The sequence below is a fragment of the Sarcophilus harrisii genome, chromosome 2 (assembly GCF_902635505.1).
Source record: "Sarcophilus harrisii chromosome 2, mSarHar1.11, whole genome shotgun sequence".
In the NCBI taxonomy this organism is placed as follows: domain Eukaryota; kingdom Metazoa; phylum Chordata; class Mammalia; order Dasyuromorphia; family Dasyuridae; genus Sarcophilus; species Sarcophilus harrisii.
The window spans coordinates 224,061,731-224,074,548 of NC_045427.1; the positions used below are offsets into that span (position 1 = coordinate 224,061,731).

The 12,818-nt window shown below is 40.4% G+C and overlaps 1 protein-coding gene across 1 annotated transcript in view; it reads right to left on the reverse strand.

Moving 5' to 3' along the window:
• The window catches only part of PREX1 (phosphatidylinositol-3,4,5-trisphosphate dependent Rac exchange factor 1), a 204,638-nt gene that overhangs the window by 60,605 nt on the left and 131,215 nt on the right, over nucleotides 1–12,818 (reverse strand). The window contains exons 10-13 of the mRNA XM_012539711.3: nucleotides 9,005–9,152; nucleotides 5,501–5,601; nucleotides 1,945–2,048; nucleotides 682–731 (exon numbers count right to left, since the gene is read on the reverse strand). Coding sequence (XP_012395165.2) covers nucleotides 682–731; nucleotides 1,945–2,048; nucleotides 5,501–5,601; nucleotides 9,005–9,152 — 403 coding nt within the window. The remainder of the gene's footprint in view (nucleotides 1–681; nucleotides 732–1,944; nucleotides 2,049–5,500; nucleotides 5,602–9,004; nucleotides 9,153–12,818) is intronic.

Here is a 12,818-nt window from a genome sequence, read left to right on the forward strand (position 1 = left end):
AATTCCAATGTCCCTATCTTATGGTCCCTTGCCATTTACATGTTCTATGGAAGAGCAAACATAGCATACCAGAAGAAGTGTCAAATTTAGATATATCTGGGGTCAAATCTCACCCTTAACACTTGCTAGCTCTGTGACATATAAGTTATTTAAACTCTCTCATTCACAAAATAGGGATGATAATAACTATAATTACCTATCTTACAGAATAAGTACTCATCAGTATTACTGCTGAGGGAACCAAATGAGATCGTAAAAAAGCATTCTGCAACAATAAGAAAATGAGTAGTGTTGTGTAGTGCGTCCAGAACTAAGCTTAAAGTCAAGAAAACCTGGCTTTTAGTCTGCTCTCAGGTCCTGACACAGACTGCCTAAGTGAAGTGTCTCAGACAACATGCATTGCAGACTATTGCAGACTGAGCATTGGTAGATAGAGGGCATCTCCATACCAGGAGTTCTCGGCAGCCCTAAAATCTCCAGCCTGGATAGCAACAGTAGTTAGGAACCAGAAACTTAGTAACTTAAAGAGGAAACACAGGCCTGGGGAAGCTGGAAAAGAAGGTGAGTCAGACCACAGAGGAGGCCCCACAGAGGAGATGGTGAGAATCACAATTAGGGAAGGGAGCTCAAGGAAGAAAGCAGAAGACGGTCCAAAGAGAAGGAATACCAAGCCAGACTTACTTGATCACTGGAATGAAAAGGCTATGCAGCCGGCAGTAAAGTCTCACACCCTAAGGGAAGAAAGGGAACAGGAGTTCATTAAGTGCTAGTCTCTGTGCTAATGGCTTTTTAAAATCTTATTTGATCCTTATAAGACCTATGAGGTAAGGCCTTTTATGACCTCCATTTTATAGAAACTGAAGCAAATGCTGAGTGATTTTTCCAGGGTCATATAGCTAGCCAGTAAAAAACACTATATATTAATGCTATCAAGGTGCTTTAGTAACCAACATGCAGAGAAAAGAAATTTCTTAAAACATCATCCAATTTCTATTTTTCTCAGTAACTGAGTGGTTTTGGAGAGGGGTTGGATAAGCTAGGAGCCCCTAGCGAAGGATAGAGATCATTCAAAACATTAAGTCATTCTACAACTCATTATGCTTGCTTTGGGAATTAAATCTGATTATTTTTCTCTCTCTTCTGTTCAGTGAATACTGAAATAAGTCTGGCACCAGTGAGCACATGCCGAATAATGGTGTGGGAATCTAAAGGGGTTATGCCATTGCAGTGGGAAGTCAGTTTGAGATGGAACATTTGCTTCCCATCATTTTGCCCCTTTCTTATATATTTGCCATACTCATCTTTCTTACCCTTAGTGGTACCTTTATTTATTTTCTCTTAACTGAACTTCATAAGGACAGGGACAGGGGCTAACTTTAGTCCACAAATACAGTTTACTGTCTGTCCATAACGAAAACCTAATGAAAGTTGGATGAAATACCTGTGGGGCTAAAGGCTTGACTCAAATGGCTGAGAGACAGTCCCTGAGAAATGAGACAAACAAGTCTGGATTAAGAAAAGGGAAAGAAAGTAAAGGCCAGGGCTCAGAATACTGTCCTGGAAAGGTCATCAAGCTTTGTGTGATTTGGGATGGGAGATCTCTATGGAAATGCACTATGGTCTCAGGGAAGGGAATTAGCAATACTACAGTCAAGTTTCACAGATGTCCAGGAAAAGACGCCATAGGGGCCTGAGCCCAAAACAGTTATATTAGTGGCAGTCTGCAAAGCACTGCAGGAAGGAAAGAAGAAAATTTTGATTTAAGAGTAATTTGAAAGCCTGTCTTCTATCCAGTCTCTGATTAGGAAAAAAGGTTGGGGGAAAATGAGAAGCCTTGTGACTTGTTGGAAGGGAGCATGAGGACCCAGGAGAGCTGGAAAGAAACATCACACTCAAAGAAACATGCAAAGGAGCCCATTTTGCTGAGCACCAAAAACCTGGTACCTTAGACATAATGTCCTCCAGTTCACTTCTCGGTTTGTACGTCCCATCGTCATACCGGAACCTGTACATCACTTGTTCATTCTTAAACTGATGCTTGTCTGAAACTAGAATACAAAACACTAATGAGATGAAAAACCTAAACCAGTCCTTGATGCTCCCAGAATCCCAGGAGGAATAATAGCATTTCCCAGCCTGCTCCTGCTCCTCATTCTGCCCATCGAAAAACAGACTCTTCAATCCAGTGAAAGAGGAACATAAACCATATGACCAGTGAAATAAAGCCATAACCCATATTTTAAAATGCCAAACAACTAAAGCAGAAAACAATCATCCTAGGATAAGACAATCATCTTGCCACTAACAAGATCCCTGGGAAGATGGAAGCAAGAAAACAGCCAAAGCAGACTGGACTCAACCCACTGGGCATCATCCATCATGGATTTTCAAAGACTATTTCCAGATACATGATGGGACAGTGTACAAGTTGTTGTACAAGTGTGACAACTTACATAAAGGAAACTCTGGAACATCACATAGCTGACTGAGAGCAAAAAGGGAACTTCCTCCAACATTAAGGCAGACTGGGATAGTAAAAAGACCTCAGAACAGAGCCAGAAGGTCAAGGTTTTATATAGTCTCATAATCTGCTACCTAACAATTATTTATATGACCATAGGGCACAAGGTTATCTCAACGGGCTTTAATTTCTTCCTCTATCATGTAAGAGGGCTGGACTAGATTACTTCTAAAAGAGAGGTATTAGGCATCTTGTGAGTTACACGAGCTGCTTTTAATGTGTTGGTATACTATTAAAAGAAATATATAAATGTGTTGTTCGATAAGTCAATATGTGTTCTTCAAGGATCATTATATACAGTTTAGCGGCCCCCTTTTCAAGTTGATTTTGACATCGTTCTGTCAGACCCATCTCTAGCAGTGTCTTATCTTCTCAAGTCTCTTCAAGTTATGACGCCCTATGCTATGGTTCCTTCCATCTTTGACGTTATGGTCTATGACTTTTTTTTTATTTTTGGGGGCTGAGACAAATGGGGGTAAGTGACTTGCCCAGAATCACACAGCCAGGAAGTGTTAAGTGTCTGAGACTGGATTTGAACTCAGGTACTAGCTGTCCCTATGGTCTATGGTCTATGTCTTAAAAAGTCTCTTTTAGACATTCTAGACTAAGTCGAATCTATGCATGCATGTAAATATGCACAACCATAACTGTATTTGTAAATGACAATTGCATTGGACAGGGGCAGCTAAGTGAACCAGTGGATAGAGAACTGGCCTCTGAATTAAATCTGGTCTCACAGACTCACTGGCTGTATAACCCTGGGTAAGTCACTTAACCCCATATTCCCATCCATAAAATGAGCTGGGGAAGGAATCGGCAACCCTTGTCTTTGCCCAAAAAGCCCCAAATAAGGTCATGAAGAGTTAGACATGACTGAAAAATGACCCAACAACCACAACCTATATTTTGACATGGAAAGGCCTCTGGCTCCACAAATGCAATTTATTAAATTGCATTTATTAAACATTTACTATTTGCCAAACATTGTACTGACACTTGGGATGCAGAAAAAGCCAATCAGTTTCTGCCCCTCACCAAGGCATGTTGTCATTTCTCAGAGATATAAATACAAAATATACGCAAAATAAATTTGAGAAGAAGGAATTAACAAGAACAAGTAATGATAGAGAGACATTCTCCCAACATTAAGCCTCACAAAATCAGCACTCAGCAGAGCTTCCTTGCATCTTAATTAAAGATCAAGGCTATGTGAGAAACAAGGCTTCCTTTAACGATGATGGAAAGGTCTCAACCAGAAAGAGGGCAGAGAGGAACAATTTTGATTTTGTGATTCTAAAGTTCTAAGAGTCCAATAGTAATAACTCATATTTCTATAGAATTTCAAGGCCAACAAAGTCACCTCTTCACAAGTAGACAAGTTTGAACCCCAAGGGGCTGGAAGGGACATAAGAAGGTCATTTAGTCCTATCCATTTTACAGAGAAGGAAAATGAGGGCCAGAGATTTGTGACTTGCCCAAAGTGAGCCAGGTAGTAACAGTCTCAAACCAAGCTTCTTTCTGATAATCGTACCTTCACAGAAAGAATTGCACATATTTAACGTACATCATATTGCTTCCTGTCTTGGGGAAGGGGAAATAATACATAGGGAGAAAAATTTGAAACAGAGAGTTTTATAAAAACAAAACTATGTATACATATATTGAAAAATAAAATACTATTTGAAAAAATAAGGAAAGAAGGAAAGAGAGATAGAGAGAGAGGGGCAAGGAGAGGGGAGAGAGAAAAACAAAGAAAAACATAATAGGCATTCTAGAATAAGAATTCTGCAAACCTTTTTTAAAGTATCTTGATAACTATATTTCTATATAATTAGTTTCCTTTACAATCAGTTATTTAATTTTATGCTACTAAAAATATTATTTTGAGAAAGGTCCACAGACTTCATCAGACTGCCAAAGACATCTATGACACAGAAAATGTTAAAAGTCCTTGCCACAGAGCAGAGGACCAGAAATACCTACTGTGAGTCCTCTTCCCAAGAGGGAGAATCAAAATGCTGCATTAAAAACTGTGTTGAATTCTAATAGACGTGGGACAGAAAATGCATCTCCATTCAGAGAAAGAACTATGGAAACTGAATGTAGATAGAAGCATACTAATTTCGCCTTTTTTTGATTTGCTTTTTCTTTTTTTTCTTTCTTGTGTTTTTTTCCATTTTGTTATGATTTTTCTTTACCAATGTGACTAATATAGAAATGTACTAAAAATGGTTGTACAAGTACTTATAAACTATATTAGACTGCTTGCTGTCTTGAGGAGTGAGGAGTTGAGGGAGGGAAGGAGAAAAAAATTGGAACTCAAAATCTTATAAAATAAATGTTGAAAACTATCTTATATGACATATATACACATAGGTATCATATCTCATACTACATGTAACTAGAAAAATAAAATACTATTCAATCTTTAAAAACTGTCTAATCCATTCACATATTCTATAGGGTAAGCCTTAGCTCCACTTATCATGTGGAGAAGAAGAAACAAGAATCATAATCAGAATAACTGATATTTATATAATGTATTTAGTTTTACACAATAAATCATTCTCTTGAAAGAGACTTGAAAGACTCATGGCTCTGAGAGTCCCCTTTATCTCTCCCATCTCCATCATTTCTTCATACTCCTTGAAGGTGAATCAAAGAACCAAAAGATTCTGACCACAAAGATCCTATAGGAAGAGGGGCCTCCCGACATACCCACAGCATAACCTGTGCTATGGAGGCTTTCTACACATATGGGAATGGTTTGTCTGCGCTGTTCTCATTCCCTTGCCCTACTACCTGGGAGACTTCCATCATTCCCTGGAAGATGACTGGTTAGCGGGGGGGGGGGGGGGGGGGGGGGCGGAGAGGGGGAAGGCGTATGCTTCAGAACTGTAGAACAGAAGGGTCAATGGGAATCAAACTTCAAGCCTGGCTAGAGACTAACAGAAGTTCCAGTGTGCCCCATCTACTCACCATGATGGATGATCCCATTCTCCAGCAGGGCTTGGCCCAAGTTGACCCCTTCCTCCGTTTTGCTTATTTCTCCAATCTCAATGAGCCAAGAAACAAATTCACTGCAGGATGGAGAAAGATCTGTTGAATCAATTATCCATGCACTCAGGACTTCAGGACAAATATAAGGGAAGGGGTGTGTGAAATGTGTGTACATATATATATACACACACACACATGTATACGGGTCACCTACTATCATCTGATACACCATCATCTCTTAAAGGTAAAGGAGGTCTCCTATTGCCTAAGAGGAAATGCACAATAGAGCCACATCCCAGAACCAACACTTTGCTAGTCACCCTATCCCAACACCCCAGGGCCCACAGAGCTCCTAAAACTACGCCTTGGGGACACTGCTGCTTTCCTGATTAACTCAGACAGCAAAAATACAAATAGGCCCAGAATCCATACCATGATTCACATCCAACTCCACCCTGGCTAACAGTAAGCAAACTCCCGAGTTCAAATCCAGCCTCAGTAAGTACTGGCTGTGTGAGTCTGGGCCAGTCACTTAATCTTTCTGTCTCAGTTCCTTCTCCTATAAAATGGGGGTCATAATAGCACCTTCCTAAGAGAGTTTACATGAGAACCAAATGAGATAATATGTACACCATTTTTTGTTATATTTGTTATTTGTAATATATAGATGCTAACTGTTCATAGTTGCTATTTTTATCTTCAAGGCCACATTCTTGCTGTCTGCCCTGCCAAGAAATTTATAATTTCTGTTCCCAGAGAGTGTATGAGAAGAGGTGAGGGGAGGCCACGTCGGGGCCACCATCCCTTCTTTACCATAATGTCTTCCTAGTCACCATCTCACCACCTCTTTACATGTGCTGTGCCATCAGAGCTGGGACTCAAAAGGGCTTAGTAAATACAAGTCATTGATTCATTAATGGGCCAAGAGCTTTTGTCTTACCCCCTGGCAGTCCTGAGCTTGTCTCAGCTCTGAAACAGACTCACTGACTGATCTGACCAAGGACATTCCTCACTGTGGGTGCCTTTCTTCTCTGACATCCTACATTCTAAAATCGCTCTCTGCTCCAACACATTCTATGATGATGAGTCAACACCTCATAAGAGAAATAGTATTAAGTACTAAAGTAATAAGAACTAGCATTTGAGGAACAACAAAACACTTTATAAACTGTGCTATCTGATCCTCACCACAAACCTTTGAAAAGTAGATACTATGAATATCATGTAAAATATTATGAATGATTTACAGATATTTGATTCTGCCAAGATCAAATGGCTGCTAAATGTCTGTGGCAGGATTTGTCCTTCCGATTTGTTAACAAAGTCCCTAAAAATGTTTTTATTTCACACACACACACACACACACACACACACACACACACACACACAACATATAAGTAGGTGTGAGTCAGCAAAAAATGAAGGGAACATGGAATTAAGTATAACTCGGCAGGAGTAACAGGCCAAGATTATTCAGGAAGACTTCCTAAGAGAAGGTGGGTCTTGCAGGGATTCCTGGAGATAAGGTTAGACTAAGGTTATTTCTAAGGTCCTAACTCTTAAGATTCTAGGACTCGGGGGTTTTAAAAGACTGAGATTTTATAATGAAGTCATGGTTACAGGATCAGAGATTTAAAGCTGGAAAGAAACTTGGAGATCACAGATCACATCAATCAAAAGTTGAAAGGGCTATCCAATCCAACTCCCTCATTTTACTGAAATCCAGAGATTAAGTGTTTTACTTGAGGTCACAAAGGGGGGATTTAAAACCATAAATTCAAACTCCAAACTTGATATACTATACTTCGCTGTATAAGCCTACAATTCAATGAGTCTACGATTCTATGAGTCTCCAATTCCAAGATTTCAGAATCTCAAAATCACTAGTTGAAGAGAAAGAATGATTTGCACTGAATCTACGGGAATGATTCTAGGAAGGACCAAGAGCTGGCTGAGCCAAGAAATAGAGATGATTTCCTTGAGGAGATGCTTCATCTCCACAATTACTGTCAATCTTTTGGGTGGGATGGGGCCCCTACGAGGACTCCCCAGGCCCCAACCCGTCTATGAGCTTACTCAGGGCTTACATCAGAAATCTGTTACTCTTGGGACGAAGAACAAAAGGAATAGCTAAGAGCCGAACAGTCTCCAAAAAAATCTGGGTCCAATAAAGTCTGGCCACTGCTGCCAAATCAGAAAGGATTTGCTGCCTATCAAGAACAGCATTCCAGGCTCCCTCCACTGGGGCTGGAAATATTTTTAGCCTTTCGATGTTTTGCTCAGGCAGAACGTCTGACTCATCCATCTGTAGGTAGGTGCGTGTGTTTGAGGGACAGACTAGACCTTGGGGGGAGAGTGGGGAGAAAAGTAAAAATTACTCTGTTCCTGGGGAGGAGCCCCATGGGGGACACAAACTGCTCTAGAGTTTCCTGCCCACGCCCAGCCTCCGTGCCCCCAGTAGTTTATTAAAGTCCAAGAAAACAGAGGAAAGAGAGATTTTTTGCATTCAGCTACGGATAACAACAGATGTTTCTCACCCACATAAGGGAACCGGAGACAGCTGCCCCCATACTGCCCCATTCTTTGCCAAGGTCTGGGATCATTCCCAGGCTCCAGGTCCAGCGGAGGGTGGAGGGGAGCACTTCACCACCACCGGCTGAATGAGCCCAGCACTGGGCAGTCCATCACATGGCCTATGTTTCTGTCTGACCTTGTGACAAGCACTTCAGCCCAGACTCAGAAACAGGCATTTATTTGATGAGTCAAGTGATGAATAAGGAAAAACTTCCTCAAAGTGGAATGAGCTATTGGCAAGGCAGGGAGTCTGCCAAACTAAGGGGTCTTAAGGAAGCTAAATGACCCCTTTCGATTTCTCAGGAAAATGATTCCATGACCTCTGAGGTCTCAGAAGAGACGCTGAAACTGTTCCATGATGTTTTAAGAATTTCCCTGGGAAAGAAGAGAGCCCGGGTGATCATGTTAACCTGTGAGGAATACCCCAGCAGGTACTCAGGAAACAAAAATCACATTTTCAACCAGCCTGTCTAAACACCATTATCTTAACATGCCTTAAAGAAGCTTTTAACTTAAGGCTATAGTAAAATCATAAAACATTAGGGTCTTAAAAAGCTCAACCCTAAGATGAATAAACTGACCTGGGTCTCTCCATTCTCAAGGCAAGACTTCTTTCACTAACCCCTGCCTAGACACAGCATGTGAAGGGTGAATATGTTTCATGAAAGGAAGCATGATACAGAAGAAAAAGCATTAAATGTGTTACAAGGTTTGAATCTAGGTTCTGCCATTAATTGCCCCCTTCATTTTGGACAAGACCAGATTATGTCTGTCCCAAATCCTAAGGGAAAAACCCTCTGGAGAAAGCTCTATGAAGATGCCAGCTCTTTAAGGGACATACCTGCCAGAGCAGAGAAGATTACAAGAGCATGGGGTCAGGAGAGACAAGGCAGGGGGCTGGGGACTTACTTGCCAAGGAAGCACTTGGGGACAGTGCTCAGCTTCCTCCTCCGGTCCTTGATGAGGTTAACCTTCTTACTCATCATCATGTGGTAAAGCTTCTCTCCCTTCTCAGCAATCATGACATAGGCATCCCGCTCCATGCCCAGCTTGAGACCTGGCACAAAGTCAATCAGTCAGTCCACAAGCATTTATAGAGCACCTATTGTGTACCAAACACTATGCAAAGTGATGGGGATACAAAGAATATGAAGATAATCCCTGCTCCCAAGGAGCTCATGAGCAGGTTTGCAGACAGAGTTCTTGTGGAAGGTGCAGAAGGAAGCAAAGAAGCAGTGATGAGTGAGCAGAGAATCCCGGGCAAAAGGAAGGAAAATGCCCAGAGATGCTCAGGGGACATCGAGTACCAGAAGCAAGAAGAGGAGAGCAGTATTAGAACACAATTCTGGTGGGGGGGGAGAGTTGGAGGCCAGGTCACAAAGGGCTTTTAGCTGCTATTATGGGGCTGTGGGGGGAGAGTTGGTTGAATTCAAGCTATGACATGGTCAGGATGAAAGATCAAATTAAAACAGATAATTAACAATATAATAATTAATAGATAACAGAATACACATGCCCACTGGGCATGGGACCCCGCAATGAGATGAGCTTAGACCAGGGTGATGGTAACATCAGAGAGAACAGGGTCACATACAAGAGATATTGTGAAGGTAGAAACAGCAAAACTTGGCAGCTGAACAGATAAGGAGAGGAGAAATTTAGAACAGATAAGAGATGAAATTTAGAAAGTAAGTGATATTAAAATGAAAAAAACATGAAGCATGACATATAAGGACAGAAAATATTTGTGGAAGATCTGAATTGAAAGAAAAAAATCAAATTCCCCTCAGTTCTAACCCCTTTAGCCACAGATCAGGCTCCCAAAATATAAGCCTCAATCATGCTTCCATCATGGTCAAGATGGTCACAGCCATCAGTAGACATGCTCTCCTTCCACCATACTTCTAAAGCATTTTTTAACCCCAAATTTGATAGAAAAGTGCCTAAGTTAAGAACCCAGGTTCCAACACTGGCCATTCACCACCCAACTATAGTTATGTACTATCTGGCCATACCATACCTCCAAATGTGACCATTCCAATAGAATAGAAGGTCCTAGAGAACAGGGGCTCATTTTGTATTTGTACTATCATATTAGAGTGTGTGTGTATGAGTGTGTGTGTATGACTCTAATAAGAAATCAAGCCATTCTACAATTGATAAATGGTCAAAGGATATGAACAGACAATTTTCAGATGATGAAATTGAACTATTTCTACTCATATTAAAGGGTATTCCAAATCACTATTGATCAGAGAATTGCAAATTAAGACAACTCTGAGATACCACTACATACCTGTCAGATTGGCTAAGATGACAGGAAAAAATAATGATGAATGTTGGAGGGGATAGAGGACAACTGGTGGATGCATTGTTGGTGGAATTGTGAACAGATCCAAACATTGTGGAGAGGTATTTGGAACTATGCTCAAAAAGTTATCAAACTGTGCATACCCTTTGTTTCTACTGGGCTTATATCCCAAAGAGATACTAAAGAAGGGAAAGGGACCTGTATGTGCAAGAATGTTTGTGGCAGCCCTCTTTGTAGTGGCCAGAAACTGGAAACTGAGTGGATGCCCATCATTTGAAGAATGGCTGAGCAAATTGTGGTATATGAATGTTATGGAATATTATTGTTCTGTAAGAAATGACCAGCAGGATGAATACAGAGAGGCTTGGAGAGACGTACATGAACCGATGCTGAGTGAAATAAGTAGAACCAGGAGATCATTGTACATGGCAACAATACTGTATGATGATCAATTCTGATGGAAGTAGATATCTTTGACAAAGAGAAAATCTAATTCAGTTCCAATTGATCAATGATGGACAGAATCAGCTACACCCAGAGAAAGAACACTGGGAAATGAATGTGGACTACTTGTATTTTTGTTTTTCTTCCCAGGTTATTTTTACCTTCTGAATCCAATTTTTCTTATGCAACAAGAGAACTGTACAGTTCTGCACACATATATTGTATCTAAGATATACTTTAACTTATTTAACATGTATGAAATTGCCTGCCATCTAGGGGAGAGGGTGGAGGGAAGGAAGGGAAAAGTCGGAACAGAAGTGAGTGCAAGGGACAATGTTGTTAAAAAAAAAAAAAAATTACCCAGGCATATGTTCTGTCAATAAAAAGCTATAATTTTAAAAATAAATAAATAAATATAGAAGCTTATTTTCTCTCAATATAACCAGTAAATCTGTATGTATATGTGTGTATGTGTTTGTGTACATATGTGTATGTATATATATATATATAGATATAGATATTTATGAATTTGTACACAGACACACACTGATCCAATACTTAACAATCTTCATCCATTCACATCCCTAATCCTTTCAACACTTCATCATAGCTCCTATCATTACTATTTACCTTCTTAATTTTGTGCACACATACAATCACATCCCATATCCCTAAACTACCAACAATTCTAACATTTTCATACTATTCTCTTGGTTCTAGCCAGAACTCCAGACTACCATTTGGGCTTTTGTGATAAAGAAAGAGTATCAAGATGCGGATGGGGGTAGGAGTGGGAGGCTACAGTTTAGTTCTAGGTTCTGTCATCCACATACTGGACACTTCATTGAGTCTCCAAGTCATCCTTATTTCATCTATGAAATAAGGACTACATGATCTCCAAAGTTTCTTTCAGCTTCTAGGAAGGCAGAGAGGACCAGGAAGGCCAAAGAATACATCCCTGTAATGGTCTTCTCTGGACCTCTACCACCTCTACTAGACACAAGGATACTCTCAAAAATAAGAGTAGACCATAAAGATACAAAAGAAGAAACAGAAGGCTGCTCTCTCCCACGCCCCCAGTCTCAGAAGACTATCCCTAGGAGAAGTTAGGCTAATCTTCTGTTCCCTAGGAAACTTACTAAAAATGTACAGCCGTATTCATGTATAAAACGAGGGGGCTGGACTGCATGATCTCTAAAGTGTCTTCTATATAATAATTCACTGGAACACTTCAATAAATAAATGCCTGCTGACTGACAGACTACATCAGTTTATATAATTTATGATTATAATGCTAGCAAAGGTGTGGTCCTTAGGTAGGAAGCCCCACCGTTGGATGACACAGTCTAATTTGTCTTTAATACACCATCACATACTAATAGGAAACAAAGGATGGGGATTAGAACTCTAAATAATTTCATTCTATAAGGAGGTCTATAAGTGAGGTAGGTCAGATATGATTATTCCCCTTTCTCCAGTTGAGGAGCCAGGCCTAGGGAATGACTTGATGCCCATTTTTTTAAATGACCTTGAGCAACTTGTACCTCAATTTCCTCATGAATAACACGAGGAGCTAGGCTATCTCAATGTGGGTAACACCATTTCCTAGGATCATACAGCCAAGCATTTGTCAACTCAGGACCTCATCATCTCTCACAGAAATTACTGCAATGGTCTCCTAACGGATCTCTCTGCTTCCTTCTCCATTCTAATCCACTACATCCACTGCCACAGGTAAGGAAAGCTAATCACATCACTCCTGAAAGCTCTCTGTACTTTATACATAGCATGTCTCCCAAATCCTGTAACCATCCACCAGGCCTAGAATGCAAATTTTCATTTCCCCTGTTAGAAATCCTTAATTTTCTATAAAACATAATGCTTCTGCCAGTACTCCTAAATACCTACTGCCTTACCTCCCTAGCAACTCTCTGCATGTATTTCTTTCTGCATGTTTATGCTTCTGAT